Source organism: Alexandromys fortis, unplaced genomic scaffold (genome assembly GCF_014885135.2).
Source record: "Alexandromys fortis isolate MF-2015 unplaced genomic scaffold, M_Fortis_MF-2015_v1.1 scaffold_220, whole genome shotgun sequence".
In the NCBI taxonomy this organism is placed as follows: Eukaryota; Metazoa; Chordata; class Mammalia; order Rodentia; family Cricetidae; genus Alexandromys; species Alexandromys fortis.
The window spans coordinates 394,428-419,508 of NW_026068099.1; the positions used below are offsets into that span (position 1 = coordinate 394,428).

The 25,081-nt window shown below is 44.2% G+C and overlaps 1 protein-coding gene and 1 non-coding gene across 3 annotated transcripts; one reads left to right on the forward strand and one right to left on the reverse strand.

The window, feature by feature from the left end:
* Pecr (peroxisomal trans-2-enoyl-CoA reductase) lies at window positions 1-25,018 on the reverse strand. Of its 2 annotated transcripts, none has more exons than XM_050123803.1 (8): window positions 24,812-25,018; window positions 20,282-20,415; window positions 19,555-19,720; window positions 13,221-13,302; window positions 11,031-11,127; window positions 9,474-9,584; window positions 6,743-6,854; window positions 1-260 (listed from the first exon to the last, which is right to left on the reverse strand). In XM_050123803.1, the coding sequence occupies exons 1-8, from the start codon at window positions 24,933-24,935 to the stop codon at window positions 16-18; spliced, it is 1,071 nt and encodes a 356-aa protein (XP_049979760.1). In that variant the 5' UTR covers window positions 24,936-25,018; the 3' UTR covers window positions 1-15. The 2 variants fall into 2 exon arrangements, with proteins under 2 accessions (XP_049979760.1, XP_049979761.1); XM_050123804.1 differs by lacking the exon at window positions 1-260 and adding an exon at window positions 3,761-4,017 and having other exon boundaries at window positions 24,812-25,013.
* On the forward strand, window positions 1,369-1,559 carry LOC126489501 (U2 spliceosomal RNA). Its single transcript, XR_007588944.1, has one exon. It is a non-coding gene; the product is annotated as a U2 spliceosomal RNA (small nuclear RNA).
* Window positions 25,019-25,081: the final 63 nt, after the last annotated feature.

The window sequence follows — 25,081 nt, forward strand, 5'->3', positions numbered from 1 at the left end:
CTTCCAGACTCCATGCTAAGTTTGTTCCCAAAGCTTGTATTTGAGAATTGGCTTGGAATAAACCATTTTGGAATTGTCTTCCTCCATCATTGACCCAAGTGACTGACAAAACCTCCAATTTAAAAGTGCTTCAGTGGGCTGGAGAGATGGCTCAGTGCTTAAGAGCATTGCCTGCTCTTTCAAAGGTCTTGAGTTCAATTCCTGGAAACCACATGGTAGCTCATAACCATCTGTAATGAGGTCTGGTCCACTCTTCTGGCCTGCAGACATACATACAGACAGAATATTGTATACATAATAAGTAAATAAATATTAAAAAAATAAAAAAATAAAAGTGCTTCAGTGAAAGAAGGGAAAAGGTCAGTGCGGTCTGTCACAGCTTATTGTCTGCCATTCTGAGCTCCAAACATTTTCCAGAACATCGCCAGTATCTTGCTCCTCTCTGGTGTTTTGTCAATCCTTGTCACAGATCACTCCTTGCCCCCTGAATCAGGCCCGGGCCTCCCAGATGCTTCTTATTCTCTGGGCTTGCGCGTATCAACACTTTGAGGTAGCTTAGTTTCCCCACAAACGGTTGCTGAGCACATACTGCATGGCACACAGAACCCCAAAGCCTGCAGTCTGCAGTAAAACTAAAAATAATTGCCCAAGGACTATCAACCGTGAATTAGGTACAAGTGCTGGAGATTCATTATTTAATGTGCACATATGTGTTTGCTCGTGTGACTAATACGCTCCATGTATGTGGAGCGGCGGGCGTAGAAACAGCTTCAGGGAGGCGGGGACACCCACGCTGCGCTGTTCGGTCCTTCAGTGACCAGGTGAAGAAGGGGTGGTCACGGTGTCAGTCATACATGGCTTCAAGGTTTTGCGTTCCCCAGGGCCAGAATCCTTCGGCTTCCACCAGTCTCGTTCATTCGCTTCCAGCGACGCCGCTGACTTAGAACCAGTCACTCCACCTACAGGCGAAGCTCGTGGACGTCCACCCTTCGGTCACCAGCCCCGCACCACGCTCTTCAGGTGCCTCCGAGCGCCCCTCCGACCGCCGTCTCCGATCCGGTGGACCCTGCCTGCGCGCCGCGCCGAGGCAGCAGGGAAGAAGCTCTGCGCGCGGCCGGCAGAGAGGGGGCGGGACATGCAAATCAGACGCGGCGTGCGTGCGCGCGCGGGAATGCCGGGAGCGCCGCGATCGTGGAATTCGTAGCTGAAGCTGTGGATTTGAGAGAGCGAGTGAGGCGCCGAGGACGCGGACGCAGACGGGAAGCGGAAGGAAGCGCGGGGAAAACCGGGAGTCAGGGTCGCGGGCGGTCACCAGGACGTTAGTGTGTCCCGCGGGCGCAGGGCAAGGGTGCGTGGTGGGTGTGCGGTATCGCTTCTCGGCCTTTTGGCTAAGATCAAGTGTAGTATCTGTTCTTATCAGTTTAATATCTGATACGTCCTCCATCTGAGGACAATATATTAAGTGTATTTTTATAATTAGGAGTTGGAATAGGAGCTTGCTCCATCCACTCCACGCATCGACTTGGTATTGCAGTACCTCCAGGAACGGTGCACCCCTTGGGGAATAAAGTTGGTTCAATGATAGGAAATAGAGATTTGTTTGCTTTCCATACGAATGAGTCTTGTCCTATTGTGTTTTTTTTTAGTTGCTTGTTTTTCCCTTCTCTAATCCTTTTTTTTATGTTTATTTATTATGTATACAATATTCTGTCTGTGTATATGCCTGAAGGCCAGAAGAGGGCACCACACCTCATTACAAGTGGTTGTGGGCCACCATGTGGTTGCTGGGAATTGAACGCAGGACCTTTGGAAGAGCAGGCAATGCTCTTAACCTCTGAGCCATCTCTCCAGCCCCCTTCTCTAATTTTTTAAAGATTTGTTTGAGTAAACTTTCTCAAGGGAAGGCAGAAAAAGGATATAGGGTTTTCTGGGCCTTAAAGAGGCTGTAGAAACCCAGCTCCTGGTCTTTTGATTTGGACTGTTTTCCTTTCTCTTTGGCAAGGTCTTTTGCCGAAAAGAGTTCGCTATGCGGGATTAGCTGGCTAGTGAGCCCCCCAGGATCTGCTTGCCAAATCCCTCAGTTGTCTTAAAAATCTCACAAGCGCAAATAAGGACTTTTATGGTGTTCTAATTTACGGAAAAATGAGAATCCACACAGAGCTCTGCAGTATGCACAGAAAAGCAAACGTGGACAGAAAGAAGCAGCCATGACCAAGGAGTGAGGACTTCCTACCATCCAGGGATGCAACTAGGGTACTGACAGCTACAGTACTAGGATACCGACAGCTGCAGTACTAGGAGGATAGGACAGTGTGACTGCCATGGAAGCGTGCAGGCGCGAGCTACCTTGCCTCAAGAGCTTACGTCTCCATACAAACCACCGTTGTTACCATACAACAGAATAGTCTTTGGACTATGGTTGCTGGTCAACAAAAAGTGCAGAAGAAATACTGAAAGAAGCGTTTAAAACTCAAGTTGAAGCTTTACAGCCATGCCAGATCCCAAGAGGCAGCTGGCTTGATGTTCTGCACGTAACTATACGACAGTATTCTTAAATGCAGTTTTATGGTATAGGATAGAGTAGTATGGCAGCTGTGGAAATCCAGCCCTCAGATCTCCAGCTACTGAGAACATAACTGCTGACCGTCAGATCTGCTGCTAAAAGATCAGGATGGCTCACTATTCCCCGCTGCTTCTTGCTATGCTGGACCATATCAAGGCTGTTTTTCAGGTGTCTCTCACCTTTGAGAACTAGAGCTAACTTTAGGGCAATTTTAGGGCTTCCCATTAGCTTGATCTACCCTTCTTGAGATTCTGCCTAATGCACCCACCTTCCTTGCCTCTCCATCGCAGCTGTCAAAACTTCCTAAACGCCCAGAGGTGGTCAGAAAACCTTTTCATGGGAAATCTGCAAGGGCAGCTGGTATTTATAAGACATAAAACCAACCCGAGGGTAGAATACACACAGATTACTGAATAGTGGCCAACTGATAAGCTGATAAATTGGCTTGGAAATGAGGTAAGGCGGAACAAAGAGGAGTGGGCACAGAGTGTTTAGTCCTATATTCCATATTAATTCTTACCCGCCCACCCAAGACACCACCATGGAACATGCTGCAGGACAGTCACGTGACTCAGTTGGGTACATCCTAGACCTGGAACAATGGGCATTGAAGGTGAGCCTGGCAGCATGATTCCCACTTATTCAAGGCCAGGGGAGGTGTGGCTGTATAGGGTGGAACTCCCTGCAGTGGAAGATGGCGTTGAACTGAGCCTCCCGCTTTCACCTCCTGAACACTGGGATTACAGGAATGCACCTCTAGATCTAGTTTATGAGATGCTGCGGATCGAACCAGAACTTCATGTAGGCTGTGCAGTTAAGCTTCACCCCAGACAGTTTTACAGGTTACTGTCTGTCAGCTTTGTGGAAATTGAACTGGGCCCTTACATGACTTTTTCTTTTGCCAGCTGGCCATAGGTGTTGTCAACAGGGAATGGCAGACACTGTAGGACACTGGTTCTCAACCTGTGGGTTGCCGCTGTCAGAAACCATTATTTCTGAAGGAGAGCACATCTAGGGCTCTTCTGGAAGAAGACTGACTTCAGTTCCCAGCACCAACGTCAGGTGGCTTACAACTGTCTGAAATTCCTGCACTGCTCGTAGGAGATCTGAGGCCTCTTTGGGCACTGTGCTCAAGTGCACATATCCCACCCCACACCACTTAGACATATAGTTCAAAATAAAATAAAATCGGATAACTGGTTTGTACATGAAGATACATTTATTTTGGGAGTAGTTTTTGCATAGGTGAAATTGATAACGTTAACATTAGTTTTTTTCCCCACAGAAATTATAAGGTCTTGTGACATACAAAACCTTCTCAAGATGCTAAGGCACACAGGGACAAGACGGTAGTGCTTCCTTGACTTAGAGCTTGGCCACCTTCTTCTTAAAAGATTCCTTCATTCTCTTGACCACAGAAAGGTCCCCAACTCCCTCAGGCCAGTTTTCATGATCTGGTCAGTAAGTGGAAAGCGTGTGTCACTAGCAAATCTCTGCAGCCTTTGTCCTAGCTTCTACCCAAGCCTCATGGTTTTGTTTGCTTGCCTGTTTGCTTTTTTTTTTTTTTTTTTAACTCATCGAGTCTAGGAAAAAAAAATCTATAGGACAAACAGTTCTGCAGGAATCCTTAGATTTGAATGCCAGGCCTGATGCTCTCTAGCTTTCTCAGTTCGTGTAAAGGGAGTAACTGCCGGCCTTGGGTTATTGGTTAAAAGTGGGCATCTTTGTGTGCTGATACAGCACAAAGCAGATTCAGAGCCATGGAAGGCATGCTAAGATGAAGCCTTCCCTTCTGGCTCTCCGATCAGTGGGGTATGGACAGAGGGAAGCATGTGACCTTAGAATGGCAGGCTGCCATCCTGCAACCAAGAAAGCCAGCCTTGAGAGACAGATTACCAAACACAGAGGACGGGGGAGGAAAAGGCGGGCTTTGACAAGTCTCACCTGCTTAGTGAGCCAACAACTTCCTTTACTGAACAGTAAATGGTAACAAGCAGTCTAGACCACACCGGACTTGACACCACGTGTCATGTAACTTAATCCCCAACATCCCCAGGAAATACATTCTTGTTTGTTGTTTTGAGGCAAGGTCTCTCTACATAGATCTTGCCGTCCTGGAATTCACTATGTAGACCAGGCTTCAAACTCACAGAGATCTGTCTGCCTCTGCCTCTCCAGTGTTGGGATTAAGGGAATGTGTCACCATGCCTGGCTTCTCTTTCCCTTTCTGAAGAAAAACAGCACCACCCCCAGTAAGCAGCACTGATTCAACTCCACTGTGATCACTATTAAATACCACCTAGGCATTTTTGTCTCTGCAGCTAAGGTCCTAATAATCACGGTATTAAGATTGTGGTGGCCACACCTTTAATCCAAGTACTTGGAAAGTAGAGGCAGGTGGATCTCTCTTCACTCGAGGCCAGCCTGGTATACATAGTGAGTTTCAGCCAGGGCAACATAGTGAGACCCTAGCCTCAAACTGGTAAGTTGCTAAGAGTAACTAAGAATGACCTTGAATTTTTGATCCTCCTGCCTCTACCACCTTGAGTACTGGCATGTACCACCATCTCTGCTTTTATGGGGTTCTGGGAATTCAATCCAGGGTTTGTGTATGCTGCTAAAGTCTGCCAACTGAGCAACATCCCTGGACTTTAGCATGTTTCAATTTCTTAATTTATGTGTTATATGTATGTGTGAATGCCTGCATGTATGGTCTGTGTGTGCCTGGTGCCTGTAGAGGCCAGAGTCACCCACCCAGCTCACCCAGAAGTGAAGTTAGAGGTGGCTGTGAGCCTCCATGGAGGCTCCTCTGGAAAAGCAGCCGGTGCTGCAGTCACTGAGTCCCTCTCCAGCCTCCTGTGCTCTGTACTCCCTGTGAACTTGTTTTGTCACTTGTAAAACCAGGACGTGGAACTATCTGATATTTTTAAAAAGATATTTATTTATTTATTTATTTATTATATAAAATGTTTTGCCTGCACACCAGAAGAGGGCACCAGATCTCATTATAGATTGTTGTGAGCCACCATGTGGTTGCTGGGAATTGAATTCAAGACCCCTGGAAGAACAGCCAGTGCTGTTAACCTCTGAGCCATCTCTCCAGCCCCCTGGACTATCTGATTTGTTTGTTTGGTTTGGGTTTTTTTGATCTAGGGCCTCTCCATATAGCCCTGGCTGGCCTGGGAATGCACAGAGATCTGCTAACCTCTGCCTCCTGACTTCTGGAGTTAAAGGTGAGTGCCGCCACACTTGGCCTAGACTATCTGATTTTTATAAGACCCTTCCAAGCCCAAAAGAGATGCAAACACACTCATCCAACTGTGTGTTATCGTTATGGAGTTGAATTTATAAAAGTATGTTTTCAAGCCAAGCCTTGTTGCACAGACCTGAATTACCAACACTTGGGATGCTGAGGGCAGCCTGGGCTACACAGAGAGATTCTATCTCAATAAAATAAAATAAATATTGATTTTATGAATAAAAAGTGATTGGGGGCTGGAAAGATGGCTCAGCAGTTAAGAATATTGAGTGTCCTTCCAGAGGACCCAGGTTCAATGTAAACGAAGACCATTTGGTCATTTCTCAGGGAATCCCACATCAGTTCAGTTCCCAGCACCCACATGGCAGCTCATAACTGTCTGTAAGTCCCAGGGGGTCTAACACCACACCAATGCACATAAAAAGTGATTGAATACAGAACCTGATCATTTCACCATATATATTTCAAAGAGAGGCCAAAGCAGACTTGGACTGTATAGACTCTTCCGTCTCTGCAAACTACTTACTGGGGAAGAAAAGGAATTAAACCTTTAGACAGCACAGGCAGCTTCTGCCTCCTTCCTATCATTCTCTGTACTTAGAGATTTGCCTCAGCTGAGAAAATTTTCTTTAAAATCCTATCATAAGTATAAATATTTTGTACTTTTTGATGCCCTATAGGAGAAAGCCTCCACCTCTAAAGTAGTGAGTTAAGACAGGGAACTTGGCCAGGCGGTCTTGGGAGGGAGGCAGAGGCAGGTGGGATCTCAGTGATTTCGAGGTCAGTCTGGTCTATGAAAATAGTTCCAGGACAGTCAGAGCTGGTATACAGAGAAACCCTGTCTTGAAAAACAAGCAAACAAACAAAAGACACGAAGCCCAGGCAGGCAAAGAGCTAATGACTGTCTTCTGGCTGCTTACCTGGTATATCGAAGGAATGAGTATACAAAGACTGGCCCCCGTCCACATTGACCAGTTGTCCAGTGATGAAGGAAGCTGCAGGGGACAGCAGGAAGCACACTACAGAGGAGACCTGGGACAGAAGAGGATATGTGCATGCATAAGAGGAAAGGCTGGAAATATTAGGAAAAGGACCAAAGGCTGGTCTCCATTTCCGGGAGCCTGGCATTCCCGACTGACCACATGTCAAACCGCAGGACCGCGCCCTGAAGCCTCACATGTGCGCCATGATGTGAGAGCACAGAAGCGTGCCCCTGTGCAGTCGGAAAACAAGCCAGGTAAAGGCGGCAAGATATGAAGAAGCCTTAGACAGTGGCAGCGTGGCATGGAGAAGGGGAACGCTGGTTCTCGGCAGTGTCTTGACACGGTCCTATCTGTCATGGGCGCCCGTGTTCCTTACAGCATGGTCCCAGTACAGTAAGTTTGTGCAGCAGGGCTGCCATTCTGATTTGTTCAGTCTGAGGTCCTGTCATCCTGTCAGGCCCAAGGCACAGCTGTGCAGATCACAGCTTTCCACAGTGGGACTTCCAAGGTTCCCATCGCATCCCCCCAAACACAGTCACTTGCTGAGGTTTTAGTGAAGTTCCCCCAACCAAACAGAATTCATTTTACTGATGGTTAAAGGAAGCCGAGTCTCACAAAGGATGAAGGCCTGAGCACATCTCTCTCCTGGCTTTCAGACCAAACAAAACAAAAACAACAAAAACAAAAAATGGTGTGTGGGTGGAGCAGACAGCCTAAAATTTGATAAAGATAAAAAAAAAAAAAAGAAAAAGAAATGGACTGGGTGGTGGTGCACACCTTTAATCCCAGCACTCAGGAGGCAGAGGCAGGTGGATCTCTGAGTCTGAGGCCAGCCTGGTTTACAGGGTGAGTTCCAGGACAGTCAGGACTCTACAAAGAAACCCTGTCTTAAAAAACAAACGAACAAAAAGACAAAAGGATAAATGTGTCTGGGTTTGGTGGCATATGCTTTCATCCTAGCACTTGGGAGGCAGTGGCAGGCGGATTTCTGTGAGTTTGGGGCCAACCTGGTCTACCACAGTGATATCCAGGCCAAAGCTACACAGGAAGACCAGATCTCATAAAAAAATTTAAAACGTGTAAAAGCTTTTAAAGAATGCAAACAATATTAAAAGTTGAGCTGCCAGCAGTCGAAATATTCTGGTCCAGATACTCATGGGCATGGAGGAAGAGTGAGGGAACATCTTTCTAGTGTTCTAGGTGATGAAATGAAACAGACAAATTAGGAAGCACACACACGACACACACACACACACAGAAGTACAGTGGCCATCTTAAGAAAAAGACTATGTGATTAAACTACTGGAACAAGCCAGCCTGGTCTGCAGAGTGAGTTTCAGGACTGGCCTCATAGCTAACTGGCCTATGAGTGTGTGCAGTGCAAGTGAGCACACATACACATATACACAGTGCACACAGACACATGTCTACACACAGCAATAATGCATAAAATAAAGTTCAAAAACTTGGGGCAGTTTTTGCATGAATGTTTAGATACACTGATCTCAGCATGTTAAGTTCCAAACTTGTATTAAATTTATATGTTGTAAGGAAATCTGATTTAAAAAATTTTTAATTGTGCTTGGAGAGATGACTCAGTAGTTAAGAACATGTTTTTATTCTTGCCAAGAACCTGAGTTGATTCCCAGCACCCTTGTCAGGTGGCTCACAATGCCCTGTAAACTCCAGCTCTGGAGGATCCAGCGCCCTCTTCTGGCCTCCAGGGGCACTGCACTTGTGTGTGCTGCTGTTTGTGGGGCAGTCAAGGGACAACCTTCACCTGCTGACCCATCTTACTGTACCTACAACTTGGTCATTTGACTTTAATTTTGTTTTGTTATTTTTTTGTTTTGTTTTTTGAAGATGGGGTTTCACTAGGTAGCCCAGGCTGGCCTGAAATTTGCTATGTGGACCAGGCTGGCTTCATTTTTACAGAGATCTCTCAGTCTGCATCTGCCTCCTGCATACTTAAAGGATTAAAGGCATGGGCCCAGCAAAAATAATTAAAAAAAAAAACCTTTTTAATAAAACTGATTCTCCCACCAATAAATATGACATATATTTATTTAAAATATGTATTGTTAGTGTGTGTGTGTGTGTGTGTGTGTGTGTGTGTGTAGGAGTATGTGCGTGAGTAAAGGTGCCTGCCTGCAGAGGCCAGAGGTCCTGGATCCTCATACAGGCAACTGACAGCCATCTGATGTAGCTGCTGGGAATTGAACTCAGGTCCTCTGGAAGATCAGTTCCTGTTCTTAACTACTGAGCCATCTCTTTAGCCCCACATCCTTTATTTATCCTGTTTTTTTTTTTTTCCATTCTTCAGTAAGAACCTTCTCCCCCTCTCCCACCACCATTAGAGCTAAGCTTACTTCTGGGTCATTGGAAAAAGCTATTGGTTTTTACATACTTAAACTTCGTGAATCTGTGATTATCTGGCTTGCTTAAAGTACCAACACTGCAGGCAATAAAGTAACGTGGCTGCAGAGTGGCAAAAAATAGGAAAACCTGTTGTCTTTGCTTTCGCCATCGCTGTGCCCGAGGAGATTCTGCCGTCAGCAGTCAGAACAACGAAGCAGGTTATTTCCCAGAGCCCAAAGCACAGGAGAAACGGTTCCAAATGTCACACATTTCTCAAGTCATTCTCATCAGCGCCAAACATATACATCACCTCCTCGGGGATTCCGATGCGTTTAGCTGGGATGTTGTTAAAGGCCATTTCAAACATGCTTTGTCCCAATTCACCGTAGTTGTCAACAGCAGTCTGGGAATAAATGACTCCCTGTATTAGAAAAAAAAATCAGAAAGGAGATGAAACGGAGAAAATGAAGTTGTCAGTCACCAAGGGCTGGGGAAGGACTCAGAGGTAGAGCACTTGCCTGGCATGCCTGAGGCTTTGGGCTCCTCCCTAAGGCTCAAACAACAGCAACAAGCAGGTGTCGGGAATACACTGACCAACAACCAAATGTCAACAGAAAAGATAAGCTTTTTTTTTTAGATTTATTTATTATGTATACAGTGTTCTGCCTGCATGTGTGCCTGCATACCATTAGAGGGGGTACCAGATCTCATTACAGATGTTTGGGAACCACCCTGTGGTTGCTGAGAACTGAACTCAGGACCTCTGGAAGAGCAGCCAGTGCTCTTAACCTCTGAGCTATCTCTCCAGCCCCAAGAGAAATGTTTCTAAGTCAACTTTTCTTAAAACTGTCAAAGGAGGTCCAGCCAACCGCTATATACAAGCAGAGCATTTGACTGGCCACTTGGGAGGCCTTCTCCCCATAATAACCAGCTAAGACTTGGACTTTTTTGTGAAAGACTTGGTTTCTGAAGAACATGTTTATGCAAGTAGTTCAGTGGGGCACCTGGGCCGGAACAAAGGACCTAGGGCTTCTAGTTCATCTTCCTGTGAGCATGCCTGCTTTACCAGGGAAGAGGTGCAAGTACAGGATTTTCTCAGTTTCTAAATTTAAAGTAAAATTAAAAAAAACACACCAGAATCCAAGATTTATGTATGTATCTTAGAAAGCTAATTTAAATTTTTTTGATTTTTTTGAGACAGGGTTTCTCTGTAGCTTTGGTGCCTGTCCCAGAACTAGCTCTTGCAGACCAGGATGGCCTCGAACTCCCAGAGATCTGCCTGCCTCTGCCTCCCGAGTGCTGGGATTAAAGGCGTGCGCCACCACCGCCCAGCTGAGTGTGTGTATGAATTACAAGAATGTGCATGTGCATATGGAGGTCAAAGGTCGACATCAAATTTCCTCTTTAATCTTGAACCCAGAGCTCACTGAGGCATTGCTGTTCATCACTGAAGGAAGTCAGCACAGGAACTAAACAGGGCAGGGTCCCAGAGGCAGGATGCAGAGGCCATGGAGGGGTGCTGCTTACCAGCTTACTTCCCCTGGCTTGCTCAGCCCACCTTCTTGTAGAACCCAGGACCAGCAGCCCACGATGGCACCACCCACCATGGGCTGGGCCCCCTCCATTGATCATTAAATGAGAAAATGCCTTACAGCTGGATCTCAGCTGAGACTCCTTCCTCTGATGGCTCTAGCTTGTGTCAAGGTGGCACACAACACCAGCCAGGACACCTATGTCCAAAGTCATCTTTTATAGTATATTTACACAGTTGCTAGTATGTACTACCTATCTTGTCACTGATAACACAGCTATTCACAACACACAAGGAACCAGAGAAGCCCAGCGAAGGCCTGTAACAGGTACCTACAGGAGCAACACAGTTGATCCTTATTCCACTTTTGGCCCATGCCAGAGCCATGGATTTGGTGAGGTTGTAAACGCCTTCCCTTGCAGCTCCGGAGTGCCTTTAAAAACAAGTATTATCATCAGTTTCTGCTGAACATTTTTCTCATAAACTAACTTGATAAGCATATTTAATGATGTGGGATTCCCCTCTGTATGCAGTGAATACCACTGGTTAATAAAGAAGCTCTTTTGGGCCTGTGCAGGGCAGTATAGAGCCAGGCAGGGAAAACTAAACTGAATGCTGGAAGAAAGAAGGTGGAGTCAGGGAGAAGCCATGTAGAAGCTGCTGGGGACAGACATGCGGGAGCCTTGCTGCCAAGCCACAGCCATGTGACATACACAAATGAATGGAAATGGGTTAACCAAAAAATATAAGAGCTAGCTAGCAATATGCGTAAGTGGTTGGCCAAGCAGTGATTTAAATAATATAGTTTCTGTGTAATTATTTCAGGAGTCTGGGCAGCTGGGAACGAACAAGCGACCTCCCCCAACAATTTAATATATCTGAAAGATACTTTATTTCTCTCTCTTTTTTGTCTCTCCCCCACTTACATATATCTCATTGGGTAAAGAATTTGGGTTGTGGGCTGAAGAGATGGCTCAGCAGCCAAGAGCTAATAACTTTGCTTGTCAGCTTGTTTGGATTATTGTGCATTTAGGGATTAGTAAGGCATAATCTTGAGTGTGTCTGAAGATGTTTTCTGAGATAATTCAGAGGGGTTCACTATGGGGAGACGAGAGGGAAGAACCACCCTGAATGTGGGCAGGACCATCCCAAGAGGCAAGAATACCAATGGATAAAAGTAGAGTAGCAGCATCCTCCTTTCTCTGCTTCCTGGCTCACTACAATGAATGGAACGCTCTGAAACCATGAGTCAAAGCAAACCCTTACTCCAAAATGCTATCTCTGCCAGGTATGTTAGAGAAACAGAGTGACCCATACTCTATACAACTGAAGGAGTCCTAAATAATACAGGAAGTAAGTGCGTTATTAAAATTTCCATAGAGGAAGTCAACTTGTTATTTGGACAGAGGCTAGTTAGAAATACAACCCCTCAGAATTTGGAGGACGATGACTCTGAGTTTCTGTTATGAGTTACAATTTAGTAGTTCTAAAATCAAACAGGCAGGGCTGGAGAGATGGCTCAGAGGTTAAGAGCACTGACTGTTCTTCCAGAGGTCCTGAGTTCAATTCCCAGCAACCACATGGTGGCTTACAACCATCTGTAATGAGATCTGGTGCCCTCTTCTGGTCTGTAGGCACACATGCAGACAGAACACTGTATACATAATAAATAAATAAATCTTTTAAAAAAATCAAACAGGCATATTCATGGTGTTCACATCTAAATTAATCCAGATCAATTTAATTTTCACAATTTAACAAAGAAGCTATTTCCCACAGTGACAGCTAGTCTTGTAACATTTAGTTACCAGGAAAGACACAGGACCTCCAGGTAATATGAATTTCAGGTACATAAGGAACATGTATACCTCCACAAAACCTCAGGCTCACCCCCAGCAGCACACTGCCTCAACAAGGCCACACCCCCAGTTCTTCCCAAATGGTTCCACCAACTGGAGAACCAAGCAGGCAAACATAAACCTATGGGAGCCATTCTTATTCAAACCAGCACATAGAGCCACCTTACTCTGTATGTGCATTCTTAGTAACCAGGGGAAAGACAGGTAGGTAGAGTGCTCGCCGCTTGAGGGCACGTGTTTGAGGGCACGAGTTTGGACCCTCACACTCACATAAAAGTCAGGAAGGAGGAGGGGGACACAGAGACAGGAGGGTCCCAGAGACTCACTGGCCAGCCATTCTAGCTGAATCAGAAAGCTGTAGGTTCAATGAGAGACAGTGTCAAAAAATAAGGTGGAGAGGGACTGGGGAAGATGCCTGATGCTGACCTCCAAGAACACACTTCTTTTTTAAGGTTCAAATAAAAGGAAATGGGAGATGAATATGATCAAAATATACTTTAGGACCATTTCTGTGAATTAATAGTAACATTACTTTAAAAGTTTGGGTTGCAACTTATTAGAGGGGTAAAACCATTGATTTAACACATTTCCTATTACTGCCCTTCATTCAGAGAACAAAATCTAAAGACATAGAGATAGAGAAAAAATATATATATAAAATACTTACGAGGCTGCTGGGAACCCATTGCTAGTAAGGATGATGATATTGACAATTGATCCTCCATGGTCTTTCATCCAGGAATTGTAAACTGCACAACACAGACAAACGACAATCCTATTAAACAGTGTCCTGTTTATTATTTCTTTATTTATTGTACCCTGCTCTAGCATACATTTGACGTCTTCTTTTTTTCTCTCTATGTAGCCCTTGCTGTCCTGGAACTCACTCTGTAGACGAGGCTGGCCTCGAATGCACAGAGATCCGCCTGCCTCTGCCTCCCCAGTGTTGGGATTAAAGGTGTGCGCCACCACTGCCAGACACAATGTCTTCTATTCTAATTTAGTTTTTGTTGTTGAGACAAGGTCTTGTGTAGCCCAGGATGACCTCCAGTTGCTATATAGTAAGAAACTAATTTAATAAACTATTAGGTAAAACTGAAAAATGTTAAGGAAAGATACAAAATGAACTTGAGAAAATTCTCCAATAAACTAACCATCTAGATGAAAATTATTGGAGCATCGATTTATTTAAAATGGCAATAGCCATAAATTTTACTTAGCATAACCTGAATTTAAAAAGATTTTTGTTTTTTTAGGTGGGCAGTTTAAAATGGGATATATGATCATGAGCAGACCAGAAAAGTCTGGGACTGAAAATGGTAACTGTCAAGTCAGTTATTAAAAGCTACACAGAGCTTCTGGAGTTTACCATGAAAACGACGGTAAGCCTGTCTAAGCTGTTCTACAGAGACGACCTCTGGGTAGATACCATGGCACAGCTTTGATGGCAGCCTGACACCCCAAACTCGGATACTTTCCCAAGCTCAGACGTGGGCTTTTCTTCAAAGTATTTGAAATAACAAAGACACCACAGAGAACAAATGGAGAAAGAGGAAAATGTACAAGAACGCCAGGAACAACACAGAATGGTCACAAGCATCACTCAGTGTGAGGAGACGCTGTACTGTGAAGTCACGTGATCTGGACAAACAAAGTGTCGGATTTTCAGAGCCTGATTAAAGAACAGACGTGAAGTGGGTTCAGCTCCTTTTTTTTCCTTCCAGTATTCTCTTGTGGTGAAATAAAAAGAACATTAAGTTAGCCACCCTAGCCACTTTTTGTTAGTACAGTCACGTCATGGTGCCACTGTCACCGGCATCCAGAGTGCCGTTCCTCTAGCAAAACACAGACTCTGCCATTAAACAGACATTTCCCATTTCCTTGGTTCCATTCCTGGCAGCTACCACTTTATTTTCTGGATAAAGAATTCCTTTACAAAGCCAAGCAACTGGAGCACGAGTTTCACCCCAGCACTCAGGAGGCAGAAGCAGATCTCCGTGAGCTCAAGGCCAGCCTGGTCTACAGCACAAGTTCCAGGACAGCCAAGGCTATACAGAGAAATGCTGTCATTAAAAAAATACTTCATTGGGGTTGGAGAGATGGCTCAGAGGTTAAGAGCACTGACTGCTCTTCCAGAGGTCCTGAGTTCAATTCCCAGCAACCACATGATGGCTCACAACCATCTGTAGTGAGATCTGGCGCCCTCTTCTTGTGTGTGGGCATACATGGAAGCAGAATATTGTACACATAATAAATAAATAATTAAAAAAAACTTCATTACAAGATCGGAGTGACTTTGTACTTAGTGTGGTCTGAAGAAGCAAATTTCTAGAATTCAGAGTCAATGTGAGTGTTGTTTATGAACATATGTATGAGGAAGAGTGCATGCCTCTGCAGAGGCCAGGGAAGGGCGACAGGTGTCCTCTTCTAGCTCTCTGCCGCATTCTTTCAAGGCAGGGTCTCTCCCTTTTCTACTTTACTTCCCTGTTGCTAAATCAATGCATAATTAAGAAATGCCCATAGGCCAATCTAATAGAGTCAGGTTGACAGAAACTAGCCATTACACTCTCTGAGCCTGGCTGGAGCGTGCTCTTCTTGGCTAGGCTGGCAGAAAAACCCAGCAATGTTCCTGTCTCCTTTCACTACAATGCTAGGATTATTGCAAGAGCAACCATGCCAGGAATATTATAGGGGTGCTGGGATCTGAACTCAGGTCCTCATGGTTGTTAGCAATCTCAACCACTGATGTCAAACCACTGTCTCTAACTCATAAATACATATTTAGAAGACAACAGTCTATTATTTGCCTGGAGATAACCTTTGCTTACTTGGTCTAAGTTTTATATATATTATATATTTATAATCCTATCTACACTAAGGAAGCAGTCTATTAAATGATGTAAAAAACAGTTCTGTAAACTTACAATTTTGGGGAAAAATAAAATGCTTTTTTTCTTCTTCCATGTAAGTTGTTTTATTTTATTATTATTATTTATTTATTAAAGATTTCTGTCTCTTCCCCGCCACCACCTCCCATATCCCTCCTTCTCCCCCAACCAACTCCCCCTCTTTCATCAGCCCGTAAAATGCTTTTAAAAGTTTGAAATTTAGTATTTCACAGGAAACATAAAAATTTAGTTTGATGGTTAAAAAACCCACTGAATTATTTTTAGTTGTTTACTTTCAAGATAAGAACAAGACAAGATAAAAACTCTCTCTTTTCACTGTGGAAAAAGAAGAGGCAAACATGGCATGGGGGAAAAACAAGAAATAACTTGGTAATTTTGGCTTTGAACTGAGACAGTAACATAAATGCCTATTTTTTTTTAAATTGGCTTCCTAGCTATTTTAGGACCTAACCTTCCTGAATCTTTTTTTAAAATATTTATTTATTATGTATACAGTATTGTCTGTGTGTATGGCCAGAAGAGGGCACCAGACCCCATTACAGATGGTTGTGAGCCACCATGTGGTTGCTGGGAATTGAACTCAGGACCTTTGGAAGAGCAGGCAATGCTCTTAACCTCTGAGCCATCTCTCCAGCCCCCAAATGCCTATTTTTTAAAAAGTCATTGTATCATCAAACATACCAAATATATACCGAAAAAGGAATGCCATAATGAACCCTAGGTCTTAGCTGCCATGATCCATCATGATCAAGCCAGAGCCAGTTTTGTCTGCATCCCTAATCATTTGGCCATCTCTTGGATAATTCTAGAAGCCATTACAAGGCATATTATCATTTCATCTATAAGTAAATATTTCTGTATCTCTAAACACGGGAAAAGTATAACCACCATGCCATTAATAGGCTTAATTAATAACCCCTTTAGGTTATTAATAAATGTTAATAAATTAATAAATGTGACTAAATGATAGTCACATTTCCCTTAGTGTGTAATAATTTTACAGTATTTTTGTAGGAGTTAGCGGCAAGTAAGTCCCACATTGCATCTGTTCCAACTTCCTTCTCGTCGATTTAGAGTTGTCCATTAGCTCTTCCCAACCAGGCACAGTTTACGTGTTAGAGGAGATGGACCATCTGGCCTTTATTCACAGGCTGGACTGTGCCAGCTTGCATTCTATGGTGCCTTTCAACCTGTGTTCCCTCTTCTGTGTCACCTACAAAATGGCAGACTTGGGCTTTGATGCACACACCTGTGTGTGTGTATCTCTGTGTGTGCACGTGCATGCACACACGTGCACGCACCAAAGAGAATGCCTCATAGGTGAGAGACACTGTTTAGTCCCTGAGGGGCATATCTAATTGTCTTCTTTCTTTTGTGATATGACAATATGCTATTAATAGCTGTTGTCTTAGACCCAGTTATTCATTAGGGAGTTGAAAATGAAGATTTCCTTTCTTTATTAGCATGATCCATTTCTCTGCTGTACAGTGTGTATATGAAAAGCAGAAAACAGGCACAGGCTGGTCGATGGCCCAGGGGGAAAAAACACTGAGTTTGATCCCAGGAAGCCACAGTGAAAGGAGAGAACCCATTCCCAAAAGTTGTTCTTTGACCTTCACATGCATATGATTGCATGAGTGTGTTTGTAACACACATCACATACACACACAATACATACACAGAGTAAGAGAGAAATTGCAATTAAAATTTAAAAAGAAAGAAAAAATTCTTTCCCTTTTTCAGCCCTGGAAAGAAATGACTTGATATCCTAACAACCTTCAAAAAGTGGCTATTGCGGGGCCAGAGAGACAGCTCAGCAGTAAAGAGCACCACCGGCTGCTCTTCCAGGGGCATGGTGGCTCACAGCCCTCTATAATGGGATCTGATGTCCTCTCCTCCCATGTCGACAGAGCACTCACACACACAATAAATTTTTTAAAAAGTAGTTATGAGTTCCTCAGAATAAGTCTGAATTCATGGATTTAAAAATACTGCTTTAGCCAGGCGATGGTGGCGCTCGCCTTTAATCCCAGCACTCGGGAGGCAGAGGCAGGTGGATCTCTGTGAGTTCAAGACCAGCCTGGTCTACAGAGCTAGTTCCAGGACAGGCTCCAAAGCCACAGAGAAACCCTGTCTCGAAAAACCAAAAAAAAAAAAAATACTGCTTTATCTCAATGCAAAGCACAATTTTCCCAGTAAGGCTCAAAATATATCATTTTTCGCCAACAAAAGCCTATTTAGGATTATTGTTGGAACCAGCGTGTTGACACAAGTCTGGATCTCTGCACCTGTGAAGCTAAGGTGAGGTGGGGTAGGGGCTAAGGGGGGTGGGAGGGGTGTCAGGAGGTCAAGGCCAACCTTGGCTACAAGGCAGGTTCCAGGTCTCCAGGTCAGCCTGAACTACATGGAAAGTATCTATGGAATCCTTTTGCATACTCCAGAGTTCTCTATTTTTTTTTTTTTTTTTGATTTTTTGAGACAGGGTTTCTTTGGAGTCTGTCCTGGAACTAGCTCTTATATACCAGGCTGGCCTCGATCTCACAGAGATCTGCCTGCCTCTGCTTCCCGAGTGCTGGAATTAAAGGCATGCACCACCGCCGCCTGGCTGAGTTCTCTAATTTTTGAAGTGATAAACTAATCTAGGCTTCTTTTGCACATTTCCTTCCCCACATTGAGAATAACAAATCTCTTTGCAAAGCCTCAATTCCATTCAGAGACCACAGGACCCTTGAAGGAGCCCTCAGTGGGTTAGTGTTTTATTTTTGTAGTGGACAGTCAGAAATATATATTTCAATAAAAACTCTCTCATGACCCCACACTCACACTTCCAGTTTAGTTCAGTCATAAAGGAGATCCACTTGGGGTCATCTTTCCATACCCATTCATTCTTTCTCTTGTGCCAAAAGTCCCAGTTCTCAGTTTTATTATCATAATTTATTTCTTTTCTTTAGCACACACACCAGGCCAGGACAGCCTCAGAAGGGACACCAACAGCAGCCTCAGATGGCTTTGAGCCTTTTCTCCTCTCTTTTTTCTGTCTTGTAAAGTACACCCCACTAGGACTATTCAGTAAATGCACTGTGTTACAGCCATTCGAGGGGCTTTGTTAGGCCACCAAGTGAGCAAATATATCCGTTTAATTTTACGTGGGATTTGTTGTTGTTTTGTTAGAGACAGGGTTTTTCTGTGTAGCACTGGCTATTCCAGAACTCACTCTGTAGATCAGACTGGCCTGAAACTCACAGAGATGCTCCTGCCTCTGCCTCCCGAGTCTGGGATTAAAGGCATGTGTCACCACAGCCCAGCTGTGCATGTGATTTTAAGGATTGTCTTTTGTACAGTTTCATATGGACAATTATCTAACATATTCACAGAATCTCACATTAGTGATGAAGTGTAGTGAGAACCAGGAATAACGAAACAGCCTTCAGTGCAGCACTGCAGGCATAAGGTGGTGGAAGTACACATTCCCAAAAGTGAGGTCATTCCCCCCCAAAAAAAAGTTAAACTAAATCACTATAACAAGGGGAATCCTGGATTTGGGGGCATTCTACACGTTAATTTTAGGCAGTCCTAACATTAATTTTAAAAAAATAGCATTAATTTTTAGAAAATTAAAGAACATGGATCTTTGAAAAAGATTTGGATCAAACCAAGGAGACACATGCTGGAGAGATAGATGGCTCAGTGGGTAAGCACTGGCCAGTCTTCAGAGAATCCAGGCTCTGTTCCCAGCACCCACACTGTGTGACTCATAGCTACCTCTAAGTGCAGTCGCAGGGGATCTGATGCCTGTCCTGGCCCCTTGGGGCAACTTTGCACACACGCTGCACATGCACACACTCAGCCAAATATACATGCTACTAAAATAAAAACAAATCTCTGAAGAGACACAGACCACAAATATAAGATAGGAATATCACAAATATAAATATAAAAAATTTTGGTAAGGTACCAGATCAATTACAAATGGGTCAAGTGTTACTGACACGCGCCTTCTGTGTCCCTAACAGCTCCTCTTCTAGCATCCCTGTGACTTTTCACTAAAGACACATTTTGTTGTTGTTGTTTTGTGGCTGTCAAGACACTCGCCTGCTTTACACATGTAGAAAGTGCCTGTCAGGTTGGTTTCAATCACAGCTTGCCATCCCTTTGCACTGATGTCTTCAATAGGAGACAGGAACTGGCCTCCTCCGTTGTTTACCAAGAAGTTGATCTTACCATGCTTAGCTAAGGTAGATCTGACCAAATTGTTCACCTGAAGAAACAGTGAAAGCACAAGTTTAATAGCTAACCCGCTATGTGACCCAGTCGCTTGTTTTAGAAATATAAAACAATTTGTAGACTCTTAACAATGCATGCTAATTCTAAATACTACAACCCAAACACATAAAGCCACCAAAAAATAAACCCCTAATCCCAATGTGAACTTACCGCTCTACAATACTCATAAATCACAAGCTAACATTCGAAGTTTAATAGCAAGATACACCAAAGAGTCACCAAGATACTCCTACACACAAGCCTCAATAGTATTAATTTCTAAGTACCAACATTAAATAGTGATGAAATCAGAAAAAAAAAAGAACACCAAGAAATGCCTTAAAGGGTCTCATGAGAGCACATCCTTGTTCAGCTCCCCTTTCTTGCTCCAGCACCCCTCATTCTGAAGTTAGCAGCTCATTAAGTCACGAGCACACACATCTACTTACAGCTCTGCCTTCTTGTGGTCCTCATCACCTTTAAGTACAGATGGGGTTAGGCCCAACTTATGCAAAGAGCAACGAGTGACTGTGTTGTGCAGCCATCTTTACTTTACCTCTTCCTCTTTCCTGATGTTGCACTGTATGGCAGTGACCTGAGCACGGCTGGAGGGAGGCAGGGACTTTCTTAGCTCATCTGCAGCAGCGTTTAATCTGTCCAGCTTCCGGGAAGCAATGACCACATTACACCCTAAGGAGAAAGCAGCCAGAGAGGAAGGAAATAAGCTTCCCAGAGCTGCCCAAATTAAAGGGCTAGAGGAATATCTCAGTGGTTAAGAGCACTTGCTACTCTTCCAGAAGACCCAGATTTGATTCCCAGCATCCACATGGCAGTTCATAACTGGCTGTAATTCTGGTTCCATGGGATCTGATTCCCCTTTCTGGTCTCCATAAGCACTGGGCACATAAATGATAAACAGATATATAGGCAAAACACACTTACACATAAAATAAATAAATAAAAAGCTGTCCATAGCACATTCCTTTAATCCCAATACTCAAGAGGCAGAGGCAAGTGAATCTCTGCGAGTTTGAGGCTAGCCTGGACTACAGAGTGAGTTCCAGCATATCTGGGGCTACACAGAGAAACCCCACCTGGGGAGAGGGTATGGAGCTATCCACTATTTTGTGTATTCCTGTAAAAGACGGTGGGGTGGAGGAGGAATTAGGATGGGTTTGGGTAAGATGTAACAACAGGAACTGAATTTACCCTCTAGCCTCAAATGACTGAGAATCTAGATGTTAACCTACACACACACACACACACACACACACACACACACACACACACACGAGAATAAACACAGGAAACAATTATTTTGAAATATTGAATATCAAGTGCCATGGAGCTAAAAATGAGCAGCCACCTCTGAGAGAGAGAAAGTGTAAGAGAGACCTATGAATAAAGCATATTACTGTAAGACCAGGAGTTAGGCAGACTCCATGGTAGGCAGACAGACAAATAAGAGGACCATGGTGAGGCAATAAAGGTAGTGAACTTTGGCTGGCTTCTTCCTCACCCTCCTGACTTGAGACTAAAGCCTGGCAGCTTAAAACAAAGGCCTTGTGGGCCTTTTCTCCTGCCAGCAGGCCCCCACTGCTGGATTAGCTCAATGGGTTTACACCAGGGTCAGGGCATGTTACTCAACAGTTAGGGCCAATCAATCATCCTATCTTTTTTCAGACTGACCCAACTCTACTTTAGGAGAGGAAAACTCTTCACAGATTTAAAGAACTCTAGCCCTAGCGGGCGGTGGTGGCACACACCTTTAATCCCAGCACTTGAGAGGCAGAGGCAGGCGGATCTCTGTGAGTTCGAGACCAGCCTGGTCTACAAGAGCTAGTTCCAGGACAGGCTCCAAAAAACCACAGAGAAACCCTGTCTCAAAAAAAAAAAAAAAAGGGTTGCCATGGTCATAGTGTCTCTTCAGCATGGGAGGGCAGAAGCAGGCTGGGGAAAGGACTCTTCGAAATGAGCCAGGGAAGGAATCCAGAGAAGGATTTTTTTGCTCACCACTAAAAAAAATCTTTCACTGGGTAAAAGGTGTAACTTTGGCAATGAAGCAACACTAGCCAAGAGAGGCTGCCAGGATCAACTCGTAATTTTAGAATACTGTTTGGAAGTATTAAACTATTTCTAAGTAACCAAGCTGCATGCCAATGAGGGGCAAAGGTGGGGAAAGGGAGCTCAAAAACATTTATAAGACTATAAAAACAGCCAGCAGCAATAAGGCTCAAATCGGTCAGTATCCAGCAAACCCATAAAGAGAGATGTCAACTAATAGAAACCACTCCAGAAATGACACTGATGATATGCCTAAAGAAACCACTGATGGGGCTATAGAGATGATAGTTCAAGGGCAAAGAGCACTTGCTGCTCTTTTAAAGGACCCAAGTTCAGTTCCCCAGCACCCATGTTGGGTGGTACATAACCACCTGAAACTTTAGCTTCAAGGGATATGATGCCCTTTTTTGGCCTCTTAAAGGCACCTGTACTCACAGACGCGCGCGCGCGCGCACGCACACACACACACACGTACATAGTTTAAAATAAAAATAAATTTAAAAAAAAAAAAACTACTGACGAAGAGAGAAACCTTCAAAACAGTTAGAGGAAAACAATGCATGACACCCAGAGCAACAATAAGAACAAAGGCTGAGAGCTTTTTTTCCAAAACAGAGCAAGGCAGAAGACAGTGGAATAAGCAAAGTGCTAAGACAACAAAATACAAATAACAAACCGAGACATCCTTTCAGGATCGACAGCAAAAGCCACACACATCAAATGAGAAGACATCATCAGAGCAGTCCCTCATTGAAAAAAAACAAAAAACAAAAAACCAACCAGTCAGTGCAAAGACGTCCTTCAAGTAGAAGGAAAACGGCACATTAAGCTGTAAGTCTAGGAAGGATCCAATCAGGAACTCCCTGCAACTGTGGCTGCCCCACAGAGAACTGCACAAGACTGAGCCCATCAACATTGTATCAGGGTTGGAAGAAGTGCTCATGAGGCCTTACCCCTTCCTGGTGTTCTATGGCAAGTCAATAGTGGCTGAGGGAGGCGGAGCAATTTTCTTCAGTGGTGTAGCCACCGGTAAGTTGCCCATACATTAATAAAAAGCCCCCAACCCATGCTCGTCAAGCAATCACAATTAAACTCAATAGGTCACACACACACACACACACACACACACACACACACACACACACACAAGACATCAAAGTAGGGGGTAAATCTATTTCAAAGACAAGGCTTTCAGGAGAGGGGGGAGATGAGAGAGAACAATGGGTGTTAGAAATGACTAAAATTCATTACTTACCTGAACAAACTTATCAAAGACTACACCAATCAGAAGAACTGGAAATGGTAATTTTGTGAATATACACACTTTCTTTCCATTCAGATTGACTTAAAGGGTCATGGGAAGGCCAAAAATTAACAATGTATTGTGGGATTTAAATATATATGTAGAAATTAGCTAGGCAGTGGTGCTTAATTCCAGTACTCTGGGAGGCAGAGGCAGGAAGGTTTCTGAATTCGAGACCAGCCTGGTCTACTGAGTGAGTTCCAGGACAGCCAGGACTACACAGAGAAACCCTGTCTTGAAAACACAAAACAAAACAAAACAAAACAAAATACATATAATGAGCACCAGCCTACTTTCTTGAGACAGGGTCTCTCGTGATTACTAGTTATTTCTCCCCTTTCAAGTACTAACTGGGCAAAGCCCATGCTTAGCTTCCAAGGTCAGGCACATCAGGCTGGCGTGGCTCTAGAGATGGCTAGACTCTCTTCAGGTCTTTCAGTAACTGATTCCCGCCCATCTGTCCTTCAGTTCAGAATTTAGCTGTGCTGTTTCCTCATCTTCCAGCGATAAATTCTGTGACATTTTGCAAAAGTGAATGATTAAACCATGTTGGCTAATGTGATGAAAGCAAAACAAAGAAGTAGAAACTGGGAACAATGGAGGTGACTTCAGAATGAAAGCCAAGGGCATTCCAAGGGGGTTAGCAGATGTGGACATGCAGCCAAAAGACACTGGTGAATGCAACTTGTCAGTGTAAACAGGGAGAATGGTTAAACTCAAGGCTGAACATGTTTAAGAAAAAATGACAACCAACCAGCTTCACACTAAAGCAATTCTTGGGACCATTCCTTTTCTTTTTTCTCCTTTTGAGACAGGGTCTCACTATGTAGCCTCAGCTGGTCCAAAACTCATGGATATCCTCTGCTTCTTTCTGGAGGGCTGAGATTAAAGGAGTCACTACAGCTGGTCTTATGCATTTAATTGACAAATAACTGTACGCTTATAAGTACATTTTGATGTTTTGGTATTTATATACTATACAGTGATAAAATCAGACTAATTAACACATTTCCTTCCATACTTACAATTTCTTTGTGTTAAGGATATGTAAAAGTCTATTCTTAAACCAATCCTGGTGTTGAAGGCCTGCAATTCCAGCTACTCAGGAGTCTGAGGCAGGAGGTCAAAGTTCAAGAGCTGCTTTGGCTACAGAATGAGCTCAAGGCCAGACTCTTTAAAAAAAGAGTTCTGGGGACGTGTCTTGGTGCTAGAACGAGCTGAACAAGAACCAAGCTCTGGGTGCAATTCTCAGTACTAAATCCAAAAGACCAAAAACTAAAACCCCTACAATCCCAAACCCAGAAAAAAGTCTTTTAACAATTTTGAAACATAAAACACATTGACTTTTACGACATGTATTCAGTGTGTGTGTGTGTGTGTGTGTGTGTGTGTGTGTCTGTAATTAGGAATCATTCTGAATGCATTACCTTTACAAAGACACAATTCCACAGCACGTTCTCACAGGTCTGGTTATTTCCTACTTCAGGCGCAGTAATCTTTGGTTCTAAGTCCCTTGATTTCATACTTCGTGACTCCTCTACCAACATTTCCGGCTCTTGGGAAGAACGCCTCCCTTTCATCAAGCGCTGCAACTCTTAGCTTAACAACCTCTCTCCTGCCCCAACAGCGCCCACTTCTGTCTCTGAACCCAGTTTACCCGAGCTAGACCCCAGCGGACCCTAGCTCTGGGTGCCCAGCTTCAGAGACCTGCTCACGTACCCAGGTGCAGGAGCTCCCGGGAGATGGTTTTTCCGATGCCCGTGGCCCCGCCGGTAACCACGGCCACTTGGTTCTGCAGCAACCCGGCCGTTAGGCAGCTCTGACCCTTAATCCAAGACCCCATTGCGGCAGAGCGTCTGTCACCGCGATCCAAACAGACAGACCTTAGACTCCCTAAAGGGAGCAGAGCACTGGGGCTCCGCGCCCACGTGACTGAACAGACCCTGCCTCTGTACCCGCGTGGTCCCGCCCAGGCTCCGCCTTCGCGAC